At 40.4% G+C, this 24,029-nt stretch overlaps 2 protein-coding genes across 2 annotated transcripts; both read left to right on the top strand.

The window, feature by feature from the left end:
• Positions 1 to 4,710: 4,710 nt before the first annotated feature.
• On the top strand, positions 4,711 to 6,745 carry LOC132608193 (uncharacterized). The gene is made up of 3 exons (XM_060322259.1): positions 4,711 to 4,819; positions 5,105 to 5,400; positions 6,122 to 6,745. Exons 1-3 carry the CDS (start codon positions 4,711 to 4,713, stop codon positions 6,743 to 6,745), a joined length of 1,029 nt encoding a protein of 342 aa, XP_060178242.1.
• A 15,607-nt stretch (positions 6,746 to 22,352) lies between these two features.
• On the top strand, positions 22,353 to 23,599 carry LOC132608192 (pectinesterase/pectinesterase inhibitor PPE8B-like). Its single transcript, XM_060322258.1, has 3 exons — positions 22,353 to 22,365; positions 22,487 to 22,771; positions 22,920 to 23,599. Exons 1-3 carry the CDS (start codon positions 22,353 to 22,355, stop codon positions 23,597 to 23,599), a joined length of 978 nt encoding a protein of 325 aa, XP_060178241.1.
• The last annotated feature ends 430 nt before the right edge of the window (positions 23,600 to 24,029 follow it).

The following is a 24,029-nucleotide window of genomic DNA, read 5'->3' as shown; positions in this document are numbered from 1 at the left end:
AAGTATTTTTAGGCTGGCTTAAGTCAACAATTGATATCAAAGCCGGATTTGAAAAGACAAGTATGAAAACAAGGAAGTAACATGTGAAATGAGTTGGTTTACCGTATTTGCCTGTCTATGGAGACACACAAAAGAAAAAGCTTACGGGCTTTAATGGCCATGTATACTTGGATGAGATGAGTGACACAAAGTTAACATCTAGATAAGCCAATTAATCTTGGTAATGCACCTTGTAGTACTTAGTTCAAAGGGGAAAATACTTATCCATACTGTTTTTTATACCTAAATAAACAAGTAATCTTAAAAATCAACAAATTAAAGTATGCGTATCACATTATAACCATGATTAAGTGTTAAAAAGTGTATATGCAAGGTATATGTTTTACATTTATTGGCTAAAAAGTGTGTATGCAAGACGTATGTCTTACATTTAGTGGTTTGGTGTAAACATTCGGTGCGAGTAACTTTTTACCGTTGGAAGGAGGAGACGTTGGATGTGCAAACAAACTCTCTCACTGGCAGTTGATAGGAAAAGAAGCTATATATAAGGTGTAATAATACTCTTAATAGTGTGATATTGTTTGACAACTCATAAAAATTCTATAAATTTGTGTATATGATACCAATTTCTCGTTGGATAGTGTTTAGGGGCCCTTTGAATAATAGATTACAGATCAAACAAGCAATAAAAAGGTGAAGCATCATATTACACTTTTGCGTCAGGGTAAGGAGATAGATTATGGAATTATAGTAACAAATTTCTTAGACTTTTCATACGTGGTCAGCTAGCTAAAGGTTAATATGACTTCAAGGCAAAGATTCCCCAGTAAAGTTCCTGTCCCAATTTTCTTTCATTTCCATTATGTGAGGATCATAGCCAATTAGAGACTGACTATGATCCTCAGTCAGAGTTCCTCTGACACCCCCTAACCGAGTAGTCCTTGTCTACACAAGCAACGGTTAGGGGTTGCTCGATTGATCAAGTTTGGCTCACGGGTACAACCAGGAGGCTCTGCACAAACTTTAATCATGTTCATGAACAGAACGTTCAAAACGTTAACTATGCCATGAGCTTACTGTTAGATTCTTGAAATTGCATGAATAATCCCCTATTGAATTTTGTACAAGTAGTTACTAATGGTTTTTTTTCTTTGGTATATTAAAGTTCTATGACCTTGCAGAATCCATCTTGTAGTGATGCCAGGCTTGACAGATCCAAACTGTTCATGATTCTCAGATAGCTGCACTCCAATGTTAGAGATGGTATACAGACGTTCTGTTTTAGCAATATTGTTGCTGGATAAGGGTATTAACTCTTCAATTACTATTGGCATATAATCTTGGTAAGAGATTATATTGGTTTTACTTTACAGATCACAGCCATTTGAGTAAAGAGGGAGTAATCAACATAATAAAGTCTTATACCAAGCAAATATTAGAAATTCCAAATCAAGAACTTGATTACAGAAGAATGACAAAAACTGAAACAAAAGATCAATTATTTGGAATTTGTATCCCCTTAACACAGGAACACAAATTGATTTACAAATATTAAACAGTTCAAGTCACATTCTTTTGGTACTTATGTTTTTAATTGTGATTTAATGCACGATGCATGTGATTCTGATTAGAGATTTGGAATGTGTAGATAGTACATTCTTTGGAACCAAAGCAGACATTAAGGAGTCCAAAATGGTTCTCATTTGTCAAGTTAATGATATTCCGAAGTGTTCATTGTTTGTTACCACTAATTACCCCTATATATTACTCATAAGTAGTACAGTGTAATTGAAAGCTATACCATTACATGGCTGCAATGATTTCAGTAGAATAACAGTACGAAAAATCTTGAAGGCAATCGAAATAAAAGCCAACTATTATTTACAAAAACAGGAGGCCTCAAAGTTAAATCTTATGATTGAGACCAAAATGATGCTTTTTCTTTAACAGGAATGTAGAAAAATGTAAACGCATTCACAAGAAATAAAAATCATATAAACGTAAAATTGAGTCCTTTCATTACCTGTCATTATAGTACTCTCCAAACCAAGATTCTATGACTACTTAATTGCACTTGAATCAGGTTCAAGCAATTGAAGAGATTATATCATCACAGCAAGTACAAGAGCCATATGTAACTACATACTAGTTTCTACCATATTAATTGGACTGGCGTTTTAAGCAAAATGGATGTATTTCTTTTTCATTGTAGTTATATATTTAATTAATGATTTCCATAGACTTAATTGTTGATTGATAAAATACCCCGCTTTCAAGCTCCATTTTTTGATACCCATAAACACTGTGCAATATTGTTCCAAATGTATACCATAAAATAATGTTACTTCAAAAAACGAATGAATAAACTAAGTTCATTCGTCTGTGTGTAAGGCATTTTATCAATTAAATGAAAGAATGAGAAGACAAAGACGCAAAGAGTATCATTACAGCTTTTTGAACAATAATTGTACGAATTCCTTCATTTTTAATAAGAGTTCTTGAAAACAAATTATGGAAATGAATAGCTAGCCTACTAATAGGGACGGTTTATTCCTTTAGTGGGCTTATCTAACGCCGCATTTGAATACCTGATAACTAAACTGAAAAATAATTCTCTGATACCTTTTTTTTTTAAAACACATTATTAAATCAATTACTAAAACAAATATATAATGAGAGACATGAAGAAAAAAGTATAAAATATTAACCACATAGAAAACAAAAACATAGGAAGAAGCTTTACCTTATAAGCTAATGAGTCCACACTCGTGAAGACGTCTAAAAATGAAGCAAACTTTCCCAAGAAATTGACACTATAAAACCCATATAATTTTGCATTAAATGTGGAACGTGTTTACCCCGGATTTGGATAATCAATTAAATGTGTGAGTGGGTATAAGATATGTGTTTAAGTCTTAATCTACTTGATAAAAGAAAGATATAAATGTGGATATAACAAGATGAGAGCAATGATAATCGGTGATTTGCGATATGCTTGTATGCTCACTAGTGTATGAGTGTTACTTGATTGAAGTGATGCAAGAAATGAATGCAACAAATATGATCGAAATCCGGTGTGGGAAAGAGAGATTTTGTATACATATATATTGCTATTACAAAGTGTTCTTGATGTGTTGAAGCCAACCCCTCCAAAGGAGAGGGATGAGCTCTATTTATAGTGTTGCCTTCATGGGCTTCATACAATACTAATCATTAAAAAATAAGAGAAAGGACGACTCTGAGTGGGTTAGGTTGGCCGTACTGTCTGACACATGCATGGTTGGTGGTTGACCATGGCAGGATGCTACCGACGTGTGGCTCACGTGCAACAGCTCTTCCGAACCAACGACCACTGATAATCGGACTAACGGCCTCAGCTGACTTGGTGATGAAGAAACCGGATCAAATGGTGCCTCTACTTAGCCCCGGTCATAGCGCTCCTCCGGTTCAGAATGAAAATCATCACCTGTGTTATTGTAACCTCCTTCCTTCGGTCCCGCGTCTTCCGGCTTGACTCATATCTGGTTTTACCGTATACAGATAGTCCCCATACTTCCCGAATCTCCGATCTATCGGAGTAGCGGGAAGTGGATGAATCACGAAACCTGATGACTCCGTTGGCTCGTTGTTATCTATTCATTTTGGCGGGAATGGTTGTGTCATGTTTCCCTTCTCAGCGGCCACGTGTCCTGCCCCGGATGGCCCGCTCTGACAACCGCCGCATGCACGTCGTTTTGAGTCGTTTCTCATTAATTATGGGAGCACGTGGCGCTCCCGGATTGGCCGGGGAATCGTAACCGCCTCAGTCCCATGCCTATATAAGGACCTTCTATTTCATTATTTGAACATTTAGCTCCTCGATTAATCCTTTCTGCTTCAAATGTTCCGCCTCTTACACACTCAATATCCTTGCTCATAATCATCTGAAAAACTTGATTCTCATTGATCTTCTGCTTGCATTAGGTGAAAAGGATCGATACCGCCACCTTTTCTACTTGTTATTCTCGCATGTTGCTGCTTCCTTCCGTAGCTTTGGCCACTTTGTGAACCTTTTAGCTGTTCCCTTCGCCCTTTTGCCTCCCTTATCTCCTATTTCGAATCATTCAACTTCTTTCTTTCATATTTCCCAATGTCTGAAACCACTTCCCATGACATTCCCTCGGTTTCATCCCCAAGAACTGAGGCCGTATCTCCGGTTAAAGCAAAGAGCTCCTTCGAGCCTACAACCTCGGATATTATACCGGCGAAATTCAACTTCAACAAATACCTCGAGGTTGAAAGCCTTCGTCGGTGTCCGACAGGGGATTCGATGTGAGGCAATACCCCTCTTCCATTACCGAGGATAAGCTCGACCTGGTCCGGGCTGACTGTGGGTAGCATACGCGTTCGGCTCAAGTCTTCGGCCCTGGGCCAGACAAATCGGTCACTGACCACCGGAAAGGCTTTTTATACGTTTATACTTACCCCTTCACTCTCAAACTCGACCCTCCGATCGACCCAGTTATCTTAGACATGTGTCGGACTTATGGCGTGACCTTGGCTCAAATCGACCCAATTGTTTGGAGGGTCGTGGAGTGCCTCCGGTCACTGGCCAATCACGCCGAGAAAGGGTTCACCTTGGCCCATTTGATACGCCTATATTCCCCGAGGCTATTCCGGGGTGGCGTAATAAAATTAACAAAACGCAGCCGGAACCCTTTTTTCTCGAAGATGGATGAAGACAGAGACCGAGGCTGGTTGGAGCGGTTCGTCTGGGTGCGGACCTCGGACATTATCCCGAATGATTTCATGCCCTTCCCGGAAGAGTGGAACAACAGGCGTAAGTCTGAACTTCGAGTTATTGTCTTTGTATGTTTTGTCATTCTTCGGTCTTATTTTCTCACTGCTTTTCTTATTTTTATTAGCCAACAGATATATTCCTCCGGTCGTCCGTAACCTGAGTGAATGGGTCACGGTACTCCTCAGCCAGTATGACCACGACAACCGGACATAGGTCCACCTGTCACGCGGCCGATGGGTCACCCAAAACCACGGTAGTGCTTTGCTTTTACCCATGTTTACTGCCGTTTTCACTATCCGTATTCATTGTCTCTTCGGCCTTCAGGTTTGCCCAAGGGCTCGGTGGACCCAAGACCGGAGTCGGGTGTTGAACCCACAGTGTCGGCATCTGAGTTCGATTCAGCGGGTACGTCTCATGCCCTTGCTGCTGCCAAAAGAAAGAGGCCCTCGGAGAGAGGGCAAAGGTCGAAAAAGAGGGCGAAGAGCATTGTTCGGACCTCCCGGGATGAAGTAGAGCCCGATATCATTATTCGGAGAGTTGACGGTGATTCTCCCGTGGCTCCGATCCCCAAGGAGGTTATTGCCGTCTCACCTCTTCCTTCTGCTGCTGAAGGACTTCTGGTTCCTGTCACGCAAACAGGTGCGGAAGAAATTCTTTCCCCGGCTCCTCTAAGGTCAATTGACTTTGTCGATATTATAGGTGAAACTTCTTCTGAGGAAGCTCCCCTGTAAAGGGTAAAGAGGTCCGGGGAGGCGGTCGTTGCTGAAGCCGGTCAAAGGACTGGGCCGGTCTCGGAGATTGAACTCCCCGTTGGCGTCGATCTGACGCCCGAGCACGATCCTGCTGCAGCTACGGAACCCCCGAGCTTTGCCGAAGATATTGAGGTCACTTCAAGCTCCTCTACCCCGGCTCCACGGCATGACATTTCGATGATATGTTCTCGGGCAACCCTCCCGCTACCGGCGAAGTTGTAGGATTCGGGCATCTCCCTATCCCTCGGGCCATGAGGTCGGCCAGCCGATCCTCCGAGTCCGGGGCCAGGGAAAGCTTGGTGCGTATTTTCCCTGCGCCAAGCGTAGAACCGAGGAGAACAAAGTCGGTTGTGGTCACCGTCCCCGAGGACTGCAGCTTCTTTTCTCGCCCGGAGGGCGTAGCGAGCTATCTGAGGCCTTTTGTCTCAGATTCGGACAAGCGGAAGATGACCGAGGTCACCTGGAAATTCCTCATCAACGAGGTTATGCATACGGGTAACCGAGTAGGATTTTAAGCCGTTTCTGCTCACTTTTACTGGGGATTGTAACCCCGTCCCGTTCAAGTTTTTAAGTTTTCTTTCTTTTGCAGAGTGTGGTCCTTGTCAACGAGGCCTTCGTCTGTGCCCAGCAAAAGATGGACGATCTTAAGGGCCAATTGGATGCCCAGGGTCGGAAAACAGATAAGTATCTGCACCTTCTTCGGGAGAAAGAGGAGGAATTGAGCCGAGCAGTCGCTCTTTCCAATCTTCAGCCCGAACTTGACGCAGCGAAGGCCGAGAATCTTCAGCTGAGGAGTGAACTGGTAGCCCTGAATGAATACAATCGGAGCCTCGAAACTGAGAAGATCGGCCTTAACCGGGATAATGCTCAAATTTCCTCGAGGCTCGGTGAGCTTGAGACCACTTTCTCCCAACTCCAGGAGGAGCTAGATTTGGTGAAGTCGGACGCTGCGGGCTTGGCTGAGAGGAACCGACTGCTTGAATCCGAGAGTGCCCGGCATCAAGAGCGTGCTAGGGTGTTTGAAGATAAAGCGGAGAGCAGGGCCCGATTGTGCGATGGTCTGAAGAACGAACTTAAGGAAACGGCCGATGCAAATGACACCCTCCAGTCCAAGCTTCAATCGGCCATCCATATGCAGAATGTTCTTGGGGAGGCTTGGGATGCCCTAGCAGCGAAGTTAGCCCAGGCCAAGGATGATTTGACGAGGCTCTGAAGAGCGTCGAGGCCGTTGAGTCTCAAGCTACTATTGTTGCTGAGTACGAGAAGTGGAAGTCTCGGAGGATTACTCTCGAGCAAGCCGAGCATGACTTTGCCGATCTTCCGGCCCTTATTGCCGAGGCTAAAAGGATCGAAGGAGAGGCTAAGGATGCTCTTGGTTCTAACTCCGATGACTCTGAGCGGACAGAGTCTGAGCGCTCCGGTTCTAGCCATTCCAAGTAGATTAGGTCCTGTACTTGGCTTTTATCTTTATTTTATATTTTTGCTTCTATAAGACTTTGGTTTTCCGATTGTAAAAAGCATCCCTTTGTATAAATGAAAAATGCATTTTCGTTGTTTGAATGTTTGCTATTACTTTTGCCAGAAGTGTTGGTCCGTTTTGAGGGGGAGCTCAAGTTCGAAAATCCTGTTTTGGCGAATTCAATGTTTCCATATAGATGACCTTCCCAAGACTTGACTTCAGAGCGGGGAATCTTCCTACAAGTGAGCACCAAGTCAAATGTAGTTGAGAGCTCCGTGACTGGTTCAAGGGAAGGTCAACCAATGATTGATAGGCCATTCCTGGCTCGTAGTTGTTAGTTCGCCGTGCCCGTAGGACTTACCCGATGCATTGTGAATTCAGATGTCTCCGAAACATGATAGGCATTTTCTTAGGGCCGGTATTTCTTCATCTTTGGCTAAATTTTTGACATAACTGTCCCCGTTTGGGGAAGTTTATCCAATTTTGGCTCGGGTCCTTGTGACCTCGTTGCCTTTGTCGAATTTCGACCATTGTGCCCGGTATAGGGCGTGTGAATGAAGCAGTGTCAAAATACGGCGGTTATCACCGGGGTAAAGTCCATTTATCAGAAATACACCCGAGTGGGGTGAGTGCTACTAAGTCCCTACTCGGAGGGCGTGACCTCGATGGTCCGGGCGCTCATTCTTTATTTTTGTCAAGTAACACGTTGTACTTGTTGCCTTATTAAAAACCTTGTCGGAAAACCCATTTTGGGACAAAACCATACTAAGGAAAAGAGTGCAACATGTGTTTTCAGATTTGGGTTCTCTGCTCTGCCTGGTACTTGGCTTTCTGCAAAAAAGAAAAGGTCAAAAGTAGAGAAAACAGGGGACGTTCTTACCTTAGCAGTAGTATCTCTTTAGATGAGCCACATTCCAGTTATTGCGCAACCGCTGCCCGTCCATGGACTCCAGCTGATATGATCCCTTGTCCGTTACCTCGGTTATCTTGTACGGTCCTTCCCAGTTCGGGCCCAGTTTTCCTTCGTTGGGATTCTTGGTGTTCAAGGTAACTTTTCGGAGTACCAAGTCCCCCACTTGGAAGTGATGAAAATTGGCTCTCCGATTGTAGTACCTTTCCACCCTTTGTTTTTGAGCGGCAATACGGACCAATACGTTTTTGCGAAGCTCGTCTGTGAGGTTGAGTCTTACGGCCATGGCCTCCCCGTTTGATATCTCGGTTGCATATCGGAACCGGAGGATCAGTTCACCAACTTCTACTGGGATAAGTGCTTCAGCCCCGTAAACCAACGAGAAGGGAGTCTCCCCCGTGCTCGATTTTGATGTAGTTCTGTAAGCCCATAATATCTCCGGAATATTTCTCTCCAATGATACTTTGATGGTTCGAGTCTTTTCCTCAGGTTTTGAATTATTGTCTTGTTCGTGGATTCCGCTTGTCCGTTTGCACATGGGTGATACGGAGTTGATACAATTTTCTTGATCTTCAACCCTTCGAGGAATTTGCTGACTTTGCCGCCTACGAATTGGGGCCCGTTGTCACAATTTATCTTGGCGGGGATGCCAAAGCGACAGATGATGTGATCCCATATGAAGTTGATGACCTCCTTTTCTCTGATTTTTTCAAAGGCCTGCGTTTCAACTCATTTGGAGAAATAATCAGTCCTAAACAAAATGAAATGGGCTTTACCTGGTGCCCACGGTAATGGACCGACGATGTCCATTCCCCACTTCATGAAAGGCCAGGGTGACACCACCGAATGCAATAGCTCTCCGGGATGATGAATCATCGGAGCATGCCTTTGACACCCATCGCATTTACAGACAAATTGTTTTGAATCTTCATCCATCCGGTTCCAATAGTAACCGGCCCTGACAGTCTTTCAGACCAGAGCATCGGCATCGGAGTGATTGCCGCATGTACCTTCGTGCACTTCTCTCATCACGTACTCCGTCTCCTTGAGGCCTAAACACTTGGCCAGTGGTCCGAAGAAAGACCGCCGATATAATTGGCCGTCCACCAAGCAAAAACGGGCAGCCTTGGTCCTTAGTGACCGTGACTCCTTTGGGTCGTTTGGGATCTTACCATCACGCAGGTAGTCGATGTTTTTGTTGCGCTAATCCCAAGTTAAACCCATAGTGTTTATTTCATCTTGTCCATTTTCTATAGCCGTTTTTGACAAGTGCACCGTCGCCCCGGGGTTGATTTCCTCCCCTTCGACCGAGGATCCTAAATTTTCCAGCGCATCGGCCTCGCTGTTCTGCTCCCTCGGTATGTGCTACATGGTCTATTCTTTAAATCGATGAAGTACCACTTGGGTTTTTTCAGGATACCTCTGCATCCGTTCGTCTTTGACCTCGAAGACGCCGTTCACCTGGTTCACAACCAAAAGCGAATTGCATTTTGCCTCGATTACTTCGGCCCCCATACTTCGAGCTAATTCCAAACCTGTAATCATAGTCTCATACTCAGCTTCATTGTTAGTCAAATTAGCAGTTCTAATGGATTGTCGAATGGCATCCCCAGCCGGGGTCCTAAAAACGATCCCTAGCCCGAAACTTTTGAGGTTCGAGGCCCCGTCTGTATGTAGAGACCAAATGCCCAAGTCCTCTCCCGAGGTTAGCAGAAGCTCTCTCTCGACCTCGGGAACCATAGCCGGGGTAAAATATGCCACGAAGTCGTCCAAAATCTGGGATTTGATGGCCGTTCGAGGTTTATATTCGATATCATAGCTGCTAATTTCTACAGCCCTGTTACACCCCGAAAAATTTCGCGCTACAAAATCGTAGACGGCGTGGTACGAGCTCGAAAAGGAGTAAAGTCAAACAAGGATTAGGGATGAAGATTGGGTGATCTAAGTCTAAGAATATATACACATACGACATTTGGAGACACTATGGTGTGAATTGGTTCATAAGTTATTTAACGAAAAACCCTCGTTACAGTAAGTTAAGGTGGGGCCCACATGTCGGGATTTTGTAAAGGACATATTAAAAGTGATACGAGTAGTACATGGAAAGTTGAGCAAGTCCTAAGAAGGACCCATAAGCCAAATATGGACATAAGCCCTCCAAAAGGACGATTTAAGGAAACATTTTCGGATGATCTGACTTGGAGGGGCAAAAACGGCATTATAAATTTGGAATTTAGAAAACCGCCAAGAAATAAAAGTTGTAGATAATTGAATTATCTTTCCAACCATAGGTCGTGGGACCTCACACGATGTCGGGATCAAAAGTTATGGCCATTTTAAGAGAAAGACCCTAAGCTGTCAAAAGGGCTCCGCGGGCCCCACATAAAGAAGTCGGTGGAACCGACCTAAGGGGGCTATAAATACCCCCATCAACTCATTTGTTTTCAGCATTTTAACATTCCAAAAGTCCTAGAAGTCTCTAAAAATTTCTCCCAAACATTATACTCCGATAAATCAAGAATTTAACGAGATTACGCCAAATTAGTCCGTAAAAGGTGATCGTTATTGATTCTACTTAAGCTTGGTGTTGGAAGGAGTTGATGTGGCTGAGTTTCTTCAAGTATAAGGTATGTTTTTTCATCCTATCTCCTATATTGAATTTATTTGAAGGTTTAGCAAGCCGGAAAAGTGAAAATAGTTATGGAGGAAAGGTCATAAAGTGTTGTGTTATAGTTGTGGTGTTCGTGGACCATTTTGAACATGTTGTAGCCGCATGGATGGACTGATTTATGCTTAGAAAAATGGTATCTAACATCGTTGGTGTGTTGATGAGGTTATATTCCTTGATTGGGATGGAAGAAAGTGTTTGTTGTTGTTGTTTGTTGAAGAACATCGTGTGGAATGTTTATGGAATATATTGGTATGAATAATAGTGTTGTTGATGTTGGTATTATTGTTGTTGTTGATTGGTTGCTGAATTGTAATTCTGGGCTAGGCATATAAACATGGGAGATGCTGCCGAAATTTCGACAGATTATGAATGAATATATTTGAAGGACTAAGACAAGCGCATAACGATGAGTCTAATGATTGTGTAATCCTTGTATATGTAGACTTGCGGGCTCGGACGAATAAGCGTAGGTAGTTGGTGGCTGAACAGGTATGTAAGGCTAACCCTTCTTTCTTTTTGCATGTCTTAGATGTAAGTGATGAATGATATGAACTTTGGGGTAATTCTATTCATAGGGCCCGAATGTGATTCATGGTTCTTGTGCTATTCATTCTAAACGCACTCCATATGATTCCATTCCTAGACGAGTAAGGTCTAAATGTTCATTGTGATGGTTTATTGATAGTGTATTCCTATTCTGTTCTGAAGGGAACACCCATACGGTGCCAGCTGAGTTGTGTATATGGTTTTACTAATGATTTCGAGAAAATCAGTTTTGTACTAAAGGAAACATAAAGTTTGATTTTGAAAACCACTCCGAAGGGGGTACGAGATTTTACTATTTCATTTCATTTACGATTTATGTTTACACTCCATAACATTATTTCTTTGTATTGATATTTGTGGATTAAGTTGATGGTTTTCAAGCTGCACTTATGGACAGGGGCTGTTGACATCATCATTATTAAGCCGGAAGCGGCTGCCCGAAGGGGCCATTATCATTATTAAGCCGGAAGCGGCTGCCCGAAGGGGCCATTATTATTGTTAAGCCGGAAGCGGCTGCCCGAAGGGGCCATTATCATTATTAAACCGGAAGTGGCTGCCCGAAGGGGCCATTATTATTATTAAGCCGGAAGTGGCTGCCCGAAGGGGCCATTATCATTATTAAGCCGGAAGCGGCTGCCCGAAGGGGCCATTATCATTATTAAGCCGGAAGCGGCTGCCCGAAGGGGCCATTATCATTATTAAGCCGGAAGCGGCTGCCCGAAGGGGCCATCATCGTTATGCCGGAAGTGGCCGTCCGAAGGGACTATTGTGTTACTATGTCGGAAGCGGCTGCGGGTAGAATATTCTATACTTTATTGTGTATGCTAGAATTTGTGTAAAGGCCACAGGACATGGTTCAAAATGCTGTTTCAGGTTACTTACAGTTTGATTTCTAAACTTGTTTACTGCTGCACTTTCCTTGAGCTATGATTCAGTATTGCTTTACATGCTCGGTACATATTCTGTACTGACCCCCTTTCTTCGGGGGATGCGTTTCATGCCGCGCAGGTGTATATAGATGAGTAGAGGATATTGCTAGAAGATGTTCCAGCTGGATTGGTGAGCTCCATTTCCTTCCGGAGTGTTGCCGAGTCAGAGTACCTACGTTATGATATTTCGTCTATATTAGAGACTTTGTAGACAGTGTCCTGTGGATAGGGCGTCGAGGAGTCGACAGTTGTGTAAGGTGACCATATAGGTCGAGGTGTCTTTGTGCTTGTTTCTTTGTAAAGATTTTATTTGTGACTAAAGGTTTTTCTTGAACAAATGATAAGGGAGAAGTCCCTGATTTGGCAAAGGAGTTTTATTGAAAAGTTTTTCTTTGCCTGACGGAAGCGTCATTTCATAGATTAAAGGTTCACAAAAGTTGTGACTCATGGATGGAATGGTAGTATGGCACTCAGTCGAGTAGGGTCTTGTGTGTCAGTCGCGCCCCTCCGATTCGGGTCGTGACAAGCCCATTTGGTTAACCTACCTGATAATTCAGGTTTATGCATGATGTTTTTTAGAGGATAAGTAGTTACCACACATATCGGATGACATTTAAAATAGGGCTTGAGCTTTCTAGAAGCGCTTACCAATGCCAATGCCAATTTTTCCAAATGGGGATAACGGGTCTCCACATCTCCCAAAGTTCTACTCACATAATAGATAGGGAATTGCGTACCTGATTCTTTTCGGACACTTACCGCTATCTCGGAGACAGCAAGGGAGAGAAAAAGTGGCTCGTCCGCCTTCGGTGTGTGCAGCAACGGGGGGCTAGACAAGTACTTCTTTAATTCTTGTAGAGATTCTTGGCACTTCGGCGTCCAAACGAAGTCATTCTTTTTCCTCAATAAGGAGAAGAAACGATGGCTCTTGTCCAAAGACCTCGATATGAAGCGACTCAACGCCGCTATCCTTCCGGTGAGACTCTGTACTCTTTTAACGTTATTCACTACCTCGATATCCTCGATAGCCTTGATTTTATTCGGGTTAATTTCAATCCCCCGGTTTGACACCATGAGACCCAAAAATTTACCGGATCAGACACCGAAGGCGCATTTTTCCGGGTTGAGCTTCATGTTATACTTGCGGAGCACGTCGAAGGTTTCCTGCAAATGCTTTAAATGGTCATCTGTTTCCAGGGACTTAACAACCATATCGTCAATGTAAACTTCTATTGTTTTTCCTATTTGTTCTTCGAAAATCTCATTAACTAGGCGTTGGTAAGTTGCACCAGCATTTTTCAGGTCGAAAGGCATCACGTTATAGCAGTAAGTCCCGTACCAGGTGATGAAAGACGTTTTCTCTTGATCCACCGGGTGCATCCGAATTTGGTTATACCCGGAGTAAGCATCGAGAAAACTTAACATCTCATGTCCGGTCGTCGCATCGATCATTCTATCGATGTGAGGCAACAGAAATGAGTCCTTCGGGCATGCTTTATTCAAATCTTTGTAATCGACACACATTCGAAGTTTATTACCTTTTGTTGGCACCACTACCACATTAGCAAGCCAATCCGAGTATTTCACTTCCCGGATAGAACGTATTTTTAAAAGCTTTGTTACCTCGTCTTTTACGAAGGCGTGTTTTGCTTCCGCCATGAGCCTTCTTTTTTGCTTTACCGGGAAGAACGTCTCGTCCAAGCTGAGATTGTGAGTTGCTACCTCTGGTGATATACCTGTCATATCTATGTGCAACCATGCGAAGCAATCGACATTAGCTTTAAGAAATTCAATTAACTTGCTCCTGAGCTCCGGGGTAAGCCCCGTGCCCAGGTATACCTTTTTGTCCGGTAGGTACTCGAACAAGATGATCTGCTCCAGCTCCTCTACAGTTGATTTGGTTGCATCCGAGTCAGCCGGTATGACGAATGATCTGGGTACCTCGAAATCATCCTTCTCATGCACTGGATCCGACCCGGTGTGCTTTGATTGCTATTGAGTGTGCCCTCCTCCGGTTGCACCCTTTTCCTTCTGAACCGATTCTATGGGCCGAGGCGCTGCTTCCTCTACTGCGAACATTTCCCTTGCAGCATCTCGAATGGTTTTAACCCCTTCCGGGGTGGGGAATTTCAGCAACTGATGCAGCGTGGAGGGCACGACCCTCATGTTATGTATCCAGGGTCTACCCAGTAACGCATTATACTTCATGTCCCCTTCGATCACTTAGAACACCGTTTGGTGGCCATCGACATTTACAGGCAATGAGATCTCCCACTTTGTGGTTTCACTCGCCATGTTGAACCCGCTGAGTACCCGGGCTACCAGTACGATCTGATTAAGCAGCCCCAGTTGTTCGACCACTCTCCACCGGATGATGTTGGCCGAGCTACCTGGGTCAATCAAAATACTTTAACCTTAGTCTTAAAGATAAGTACAAAAATTACCAATGCATCATTATGCGATTGAATAATGCCCTCTGCGTCCTTGTCGTCGAAGGAGATAGATCCCCCAGTTAAGTGATCTCGGATGCACTTTTCACGAACAATAGAAACCTTGGCCTGTTTCATTACCGGCCCCCGAGGGGCATCGACACCCCCAAATATCCTGTTGATTGTATGCTAGGGTTCTACTGGCTCTGCCCTCAGATACCCTTCCCTTTCCTTGTAGTGATTTTTTGCTCGTTCACTTAACAGATCTCGGAGATGATCGTTCTTTAGTAGCGGGGCCACCTCTTCTCTCAACTGGCGACAATCCTCTGTTCTGTGACCATGGGTTCCGTGATATTCACACACCACGCTCGGGTCCCGCTGGCCCGGATCCGACCTCAAGGGTTTCGGCCATCTTACATTCAGGACGCGGCCGATGGCTGAGATGAGGCCCGAAGTACTAACATTGAAGTTGTACTCTGATATCTTTGGCAAACCCTTGTTTCCGGCAGAACTTCCAGCGTCTCTCCTGAGTGAGAGACCCCGGCTATTTGACGGGCGTTCGACCCGCTTACTACCCCGACCTGAGAAGCGACTTGGGCTCACCCTTGACTTTTCTGACCTAAAACTTTGCCTCTCCGAATGGGAGTATGGCCGATACCTTTCCTTCCATGACTTGGCCTTTGTTTCGTAACCCTTCTTTGGTTTCTCAAAACTTCTGTCCATACTCATTGGGCCCGGGGGGAGTTCGAATTGATCATCCTCCACCCGAATCTTTGACTCGTACCGATTATAGACGTCGGCCCATGTTACAGCCTCATATTTGAGTAAACTTTCCTTTAATTTGAACGAAGCCGTTGAGCTCCGAACATTGAGCCCTTTTGTGAAAGCTTGTGCTGCCCATTCTTCTGGAACCGGGGGAAGCTCCATTCGTTCCCTTTGGAACCGGTTGACAAATTCATGCAGTAACTCGTCGTCTCTCTAGGCTATACGAAAAATATCGGCCTTACGGGCCTGCACCTTCTTGGCACCGGCGTGAGCTTTTACGAAGGCGTCCGCGAGCATTTCGAAATAAGTGATCGAGTGCTCGGGCAGATGATCATACCACGTCAATGCTCCTTTTAACAAAGTTTCCCCAAATGTTTTCAATAGCACCGACTTGATTTCATCTTCCTCCATATCATTGCCTTTTATAGCACAGGTGTATGAGGCCTCGTGCTCGTGCGGATTCGTCGTAACGTCATATTTTTGGATATCCGGCATCTTGAACCTTTTCGGGATTAATTTCAGAGCCGCACTCGGAGGGAAAGGCCTTTGGATGTACCTTTTCGAGTCTGGCCCCTTCAATAAAGGCGGAGCTCCCGGGATCTAGTCCACTCGAGAGTTGTATGTTTCTACCCTTTTTTCAGTCGAGTCTACCCGTTTTGCCAAAGTTTCTAGCATCTTCAGAACCTCGGTGGAAGAACCAGCTCCGGAGCTGTTGCTCTCAACCACTCATGCTTCATCACTTCTGGTTTCGGCAACACCATTTGTCTTCTCCGGCTCTGTTTCATCCTTTCCGCTTTGCAACCGGGCGATCGCAATTCCCTGCTTGGCGATTGCTGCTCTTCGTTCCTGCAACATTTCAAAAATTAAACGCAAGTTAACATTGTCGCTTGGTGCTTCCGATTCTCTCCGGCCACAGAGTGACAGAATTGTGGGTATTTAGAGGATCGGTGGCCGGTAGGGCGGCATTCTCCTGATCCACGGTGTTTTGCCGATTGAGGCCCTCTCTCGGATCAACGGGGTTTGGGTCAGCGGGATTCGGCAATCCCCGTGGTCCGCTGCCTTCATTTTTCGCCACAATCTCGGTGTTGTTGACATGGCTAAATTGTTTGATGCCAGCCATTTAGTCCGTTCTAGCAGAGACGAACGGGGATATCTCTGATTTTGATGAATATGAATATGATAGAAATCGAGACCAAAAACCACTATTATCCTAGCCCCACGGTGGGCGCCAAACTGTTTACCCCGAATTTGGATAATCAATTAAATTTGTGAGTGGGTATAAGATATGTGGTTAAGTCTTGATCTACTTAATAAAAGAAAGATATAAATGTGGATATAACAAGACGAGAGCAATGATAATCGGTGATTTGCGATATGCTTGTATGTTCACTAGTGTATGAGTGTTACTTGATTGAAGTGATGCAAGAAATGAATGCAACAAATATGACCGAAAATCGGTGTGGGAGAGAGAGATTTTGTATACATATGTATTGCTATTACAAAGTGTTCTTGATGTGTTGAAGCCAACCCATCCAAAGGAGAGGGATGAGCTCTATTTATGCCTTCATGGGCTTCATACAATACTATTCATTAAAAAATAAGAGAAAGGACGACTCTGAGTGGGTTACGTTGGCCGTACTGTCTGACACACACATGGTTGGTGGTTGACCATGGCAGGACCGACGTGTGGCTCACGTGCAACAGCTCTTCCGGACCAACGACCACGGATAATCGGACTAACGGCCTCGGCCGACCCGGTGATGAAGAAACCGGATCAAATGGTGCCTCTGCTTAGCCCCGGTCATAGCGCTCCTTCGGTTCAGAATGAAAATCTTTACCTGTGTTATTGTAACCTCCTTCCTTCGATCCCGCGTCTTCCCGGCTTGACTCATATTCGGTTTTTACCGTATACAGAATGAAGAAGATAGTATGAAAATACTACAATTCTTTAGACTTTTCGAATTCTCTTAAACGTTGTTTAGCAATCAAGAGGATTGGAAGCGACTCGATCATGTATCTTGAGTCTGGAGTACTCATATTAAATAAAACTAAATGTAGTATTAAGCTTATTATTTAAAGTTTTATTTATTAAATTATTAATTGCAAATGAATAGGACACAGCATTGTTCCTGCCATTTCTCGGCTAAATGAATACTTGGAAGTAAGTAAGAAAGTAACTTAATCCTGTCATTTTCAGCTACAACCAGTACAATTATGAGCACATTTCACCTTTTTAAAATTATTTTTATTAAATAGTTCTTTTCGATTTTGTTTTAAATGATAAAATCGTCCCAATTCTTCAGTGTTTTTTAGTGGAAATTACTATAATACTAGGTTTGTATGTTCAAAACATGGCTAATATAAAAGTAAGCATCATGTAATAAAAAAATTCCTTATTTTACTTTTTATGAATGTAAATTAAGTTTAGATTCAAATTTCGTAGTTTTTTCCCCATAAAATTTCTTAATATTTTAAAAAGATATAATTGGCATGCAGAAGGCAACTCTTTTTACTTCTTAGTTAAAAAAAGGAATAATTGTACTTATCAAATTGTCTTTAAGAATATTATAAATAGTGATGATAAAATAGCTTCGTGAAGTCAAACATATCGATAAATTTTTTAATATAGTGAATATTGTTTAATCGATATTATTGGTTTGTCCTAAATAAGAAATCAAATGTTTTTAAGTTGTTTATGAAGTAGAAGAAAAATCAATAGTAACCAAATATGTTAGTTCTCAACCGAGTTTATTAAAGGATTTAGAAAGTTTCAAACAAAATTTGATTTTAATTAATAATGTTATCAATAGAAATTAAGCTAATACAAATAATTATTAAAATGTCAAAGCAGAACCTAAATGAGAATAATTCGGTGGGCCCCTTATATTCATGATGAACATGGGCACTTTATATGTACTACTACTACCAGTAGTAAATAAATAGGACAAATTTATAGCATCACTAGTCTCTGTATATTCCAAAAACAATTGTACAACTGGAGTTATTCTGTGTCAATTTCACTTTAAAAGATGAAATTTTCTACAACGTGAAGTCTTAATCTATTTTTGCTCAAATGTGCAACTGCAATTTGTTAGTTCTATCTTAAAAATTAGTTTGTGTTAAATTGTTTATTTATGTTACATTGAAATTATTAGTTTAAGTTATAACTATTTATTTTATTTATTTATTTATTTGTGTTGTCTTTTGTTTGTAAATTAACAACTTTGTCCTTTATCAATAAGAACGAGATTTTAGATATTGTCAAATTTCTTCGTCTAAAAAATTTCTAATTTGGTAAATAGATTCTTTTGTTAAAAGTTTAAATTGTAATAACATTGTCAATTTAAATTGATAATTGCTACTTCCTCCAATTCAAAAAAGTATCCACTTAGTCATCTGTACACCTTTAAGAAAATATTAATTTCTAGGAAAAATAGAAAATTTAATTGAACTATCCTAATTAATAAGTGTTCGGATTTAATCACTTAGCACTTACTAAGGTCAAATATAGAAAAATAAGGTTAATTTTCTTTTTTAATTTGGTAGTGAACATTCTTTTTGAACAAAAAAATAAAGGCTACGTGAACAATCTTTCTAAACCGGAGGGAGTAACATTTTAGCTAAAGTAATTGGTATTTGTTATTAACTAAAAAAAATAAAAATTGGCGTTTGTTAGACGTTTTGAAAGATCTTTCGCAATTGTTTTTGAAAAAAAAAAAAAAGGAAATGACCCACAACTTTTTAAAATTATTTATTTTGTGGTAGAATTGTTGGCCCTCCTTGCCTCCCCCAACCCCCGTCGCCCCACCCCAACCCAAAAAAGAAGAAGAGGTGCTTTGGACGAATTTACTGCCGGCCGCTATTTTCCTTATTATTGATTTCTGTTATTTTATATTAAACCCGCTTTTTTAAGATCTTGGTTACGGGCTACCATTCGGGTGTGCATTGTCTATTAGCAATTTAGCAGGGTAAATATATCAATTGGTCACTCAATCATGTGAAATCACTTACAATACGTAGTAAAGTCACTTAACTTACTTTTATATCAATAAAGTCACTCAATCTATTGCTTTTCTCTTATAAAATCACTTTAATCAAAAATATCACTTTCAATCACCAAAACAATGATTTGGCAGGGGTTTTAAAATTAATTACTGATTTTCCTAACACAATCTGGCTAGCTTTCTGCGCTCCCTCTTGCTTCATGTTACACACATTTATTTTGCCTGTGATATATAAAGGCAAATTAAATTAATTTTATCCATAAACGAAATACTAAGAGCTATCTTACTTATTTTATTTGTAAATAAAGAAGAGCTAGAGAATTAATATTCTTATAAGATTTATTAATAGTCTGTTTGGCCAAGCTTTTAAAATAAACTTATTTTAAAAAGTATTTTGGCGAAAATCAGTTTGTGTTTGGCCAATTAATTATAAAAGTACTTTTGAACAACAATTAGTGTTTGACCAAGCTTTTAAAAAGTGTTTCTATTTGTATTTTTCTCAAAAGTACTTTTAAAAAAAGTATTTTTTGGCAAAAACAGTTTTTTTTAGCTTCTGAAAAAATGTTTCTGCTACTTCCCAGAAGCACTTATTTTCTTCCAAAGACTTGGCCAAACACTTCACTTTTTTTCAAATAAGTACTTATTGAAAAAATAAGTACTTTTGGGAGAAAAATAAGCTTGGCCAAACAGGCCACACCTAAAATATCTCCAAATTTGAACTAGGTACACAGTTAAAATTATACAAAATAAAAAGAATAAATAAATTATTTTTATTGATTATATGGTTTCTTTAAATTTTTAACAACACTTGAAAATCTCACTAATTCATATTTAATTGACTAAAAAAGCACTGGTTCACGAAAAGTGAAGGTTTTATGATTGGAAATAAAATTTATTTGAAAAGCTGGTCAAAATTACTTTTCGCTTGAAATCCATCTTTAATTATTTTTTCAACAAATCAATCCAATATATACAACGCTTTTTTTTTTTAGGTTACAATGTAAGTTAATCTGGGGATCATGTTTGAATTAGGGCGTCAAATAGCCAAGTTTGATTCCGACAACCTCGGATTTAGGGTCATTTGTTGTTGTTGTTGTAAAACGTGATAATGGACAAATTATAATCCAACCAATTCAAAGTTTGCTTGAATGTTGAATCTAATTGAGTTTTTTAAAATTGACCTAAATAATGGAGCATAACACAGCACTCCAAGTCAAAACTATTTTTTTCGTTTTTTTATCATTCAAAGTTTGTCTTATTACCAAAAAAGTAAATTAAGACAAATCTCATTCAATTCATCTTTACTAGTAACTTATATATGTACTGCCATACTGATGTGGTCTTTTCTCCTATGATTTGTATCTTATTAACCTAAAGGGCAAGGCACACTGGCATTGACAACAATAATTGAGTAGCACTTCTTATTAATGTATTTAAAGTGAATATACAACATATTTTTAATTAAATAATTTCTCGAAAGCAAATCTCTTAGTTAAAAAAATGAAATAAAATTGGAAAGCTAGTTTTTGTTAATTTCCCCCAAACATAAATTGTTGTGTTACTAATCAATAGTTTAATTTATTTTAAAAGTCATGTCAATTCATTTTTCGTGATACGAAGTGATATTTTTGACTAGAGTGACTTGTAAGAGAGAACTTGTTAGTTGAATGACTTTATTAATATAAAAAATTACGTTAAGTGTCTTTACAAATTGATTTCACATACTTTTCAGTGACCATTTAAGATATATGCTCTCCTAAATTGCTAATAGACATGAAATTCTATCTCTAAAATGAGAAAATAGAGCAAATTCAAATTTGTTTTAATTGCGGAATAGGACTTATCAATCCAACTAGTTAAGCTAAAAAGTAAATACAGGATCAGGTGGGAAAAAGGAAGATCTAAAATATATCATGATCCAGAATGAAACTTGGTAAGAATATGTCACATCAAGAAAAATAAAAAAAAATAAAAAAATAAAAAAAAAAGATCTAAAGATAGTAGTTTTGACAAATTGCCATATATGTCTCTCTCTTCATACTCCTTTTTTTGTTTTTCTCTTTTACCACCCAGGCAGCGGGGCATCTTCTTTGTAAGTAAGCTAAAGAAGATTAATGGTCCTAGCAGAATACGTTTAGAATGAAAATTGGATATATCAAATTCATATAATCTGAAAAAACTAAAGCAGTTATAATTATATCAGTCCTATAATCTAGAAAAGAATATAAAGGGTAGAAAGAAAGAAATATCATCTCTTCTTCATTAAGTCTTAAAATCTTTCAAAGCTAGAAAGAAATACAATCCAAAAATCCATTATTGGAGTAATCTTAGAGGAGCAGCTTTTTGCAAGTGATATTTTCAAAAATCAGTTAGCTACATTTTTGTGTTTAATCAACTAATTGTATTTAGTTCGAACAGTATACGTATACTGCATGTCATATTATACTAAAATTAGTTTAAAAATTTCCGTATCTGCATGCATGGGTACTGTCTGTTTTTTTTCTTCCTTTTTTGGCAAACAGGTCATAATCCATCCAGTGACACTTTCACAGAACACAGGAGTTCAATACCTAAACTCCAAAATATAAAGAGCTAAGCTTTAAAGTACTTAACGTCGTTAAAATCCAGACATTTAACTAGACATCCATAAAAAGCTTCCATATCATGTCTAGATGAAACTTCCATAGAACACAGGATCCCAATACCCACAGTACTTAACATCTTTAAAATCCAGGCATTTAACTAGACATCCATAAGCTTTCATATCATTTCTAGTTGAAATGAAGTTACTATCAGTATTTGATTTGATAAAAAAAAACCGACAAACATGTTTCTTCACTTGGCATTAAGCATAGCTTGCTGAGCCTTAGTTCAATGGCCTCCTGAATAGCATAGTGCACCCATTCTTTGCTCTGTTGAACTCCAATTGCCTGCCACTCATTTTCAGAGAGATCGAAGACGATTCTTAGGAAGCAATTTCGCTACATCTGGAGGAAGAACAGCATGCCTGTACTCATAGGTATCGTCGAAGTACTTCTCAGGATACTGGATCTGTCCATTTCTCAGTTAAAAAATAACTCTGTGAGATATGGAGCATGGAGACAAAAATGAGAAATGGATGTAATGAAATAGAAATGGAGAAATGAGAATAGTATATACTATACGTTTTCCATTAAGTTTGTTAAGCGAATATTCTTGCCTGTTTACTTGAACTTATTGGATATTTTATTGTTTGATGCAGGGAAATATACAGCAATGTCTTTGTTGTTTATTGCTGTCGTGATTTTGTCAGCAATGTTATGTGCTGAAAGTCAGTTGACTGAAAAACCTAACGTGGTTGTTGCCCAAGACGGGTCCGGAGATTTCCGGACAATAGCTGAAGCAATACTGACAGCACCCAATCGTAGTGTTGAGCGACACTACATCAAAATTAGACAAGGGATTTATCGGGAATATATTCAAGTTAATAAAAAGAAGACCAACATTGTCCTCATTGGAGAAGGAATGGATACTACAATAATAACAGGCAACAAAAGCTTCGTAGGTGGCACCAAAACGTAACACTGCAACCGTGGGTAAGTCTATTATAATGAGCGTTACAATCAATCAATATATATATATGCATTTCAATATTGACTTTTATTAATTATTTGTTATATTTATTTAATTTGTAGGAGTCCTTGGGAATGGCTTCACAGCCCAAGACATCACCTTTAGGAATGAAGCTGGACCAGAAAATCATCAGGCGGTGGCAATAAGAGTAGAAGCAAATTTTGCCTCCTTCTACAGATGTCGTTTCGAAGGGTATCAAGACACTCTGTATACAAAAAAATATCATCAATTCTACCGGGATTGTGAAGTCTATGGCACGATTGACTTCATTTGTGGTGATGCGGTGACCCTGTTCCAGAACTGCTTAATTGAAGTACGCGTTCCATTGCCCAGGCAATATAACACAATCATAGCACAACAAAGAGAGTCTGAGGACGATCCAACAGGAATAGTGCTTCAAAATTGCACTATAAAGGCTACCCAAGGTTTGGAGAAAATGAACAACGTCACGACATACTTTGGTCGGCCCTGGGGTAAATTATCTAGGACAGTGGTCATGGAAAGTTACGTTGACCACCTGATAAATCCTAGAGGATGGATTGAATTTACAAATAAAACCTTTGTTCGCCCATTTTATCTAGAGTACAAGAATAGAGGACCGGGTGCTGTTACAAAGGAGCGTGTGAAATGGGCATCTGTTACCAGTGATTCAAATATTGCGTCAAATTTCACCGTCAGGAATTTCATGAAGGGTGACAAGTGGATTCCAGCCAATATTCCACACTACTTAGATTTGTCTTGAACAAAATTAAGGAATGTAATTTCTACTAGTTATCACATTACAAAGATAGTTAGTAATATGTATATCTTGTTATTTCAATTGGTCAAGTTCGCTGTGATGGTGCAACGTGTAAGGGATCAGAGGTTCAATTAATGCTTCCTAAGTGTTGCTTTTTTACTCTACTATGGAGTCTCATTTTAGTACTGAAATGATCAAACTAACAAGCCTTTAGCTCTGTGTAAAGGAGTGTCAATGTGCAGTCCTTATGCAATAATTTGCTTTTACATTTGATTTTTATATTATATATTTCATAAATTTTCCGACATGAGTTTTATTGGGAGAAAAGCATCGAGCAAGTAAAAAACCAGCAATCTTTGGGATGAGTTGATCATCAAGCTCTTGTTGATTGTCTTTGCTTTGGTTCCTTCGTGAAGATATGCAAGCTCTTCTG

This window comes from Lycium barbarum, chromosome 8 (genome assembly GCF_019175385.1).
Source record: "Lycium barbarum isolate Lr01 chromosome 8, ASM1917538v2, whole genome shotgun sequence".
NCBI lineage: Eukaryota > Viridiplantae > Streptophyta > Magnoliopsida > Solanales > Solanaceae > Lycium > Lycium barbarum.
The sequence above is the reverse complement of the archived record's forward strand: the minus strand, read 5'-3'. Positions and strand labels throughout refer to the sequence as shown.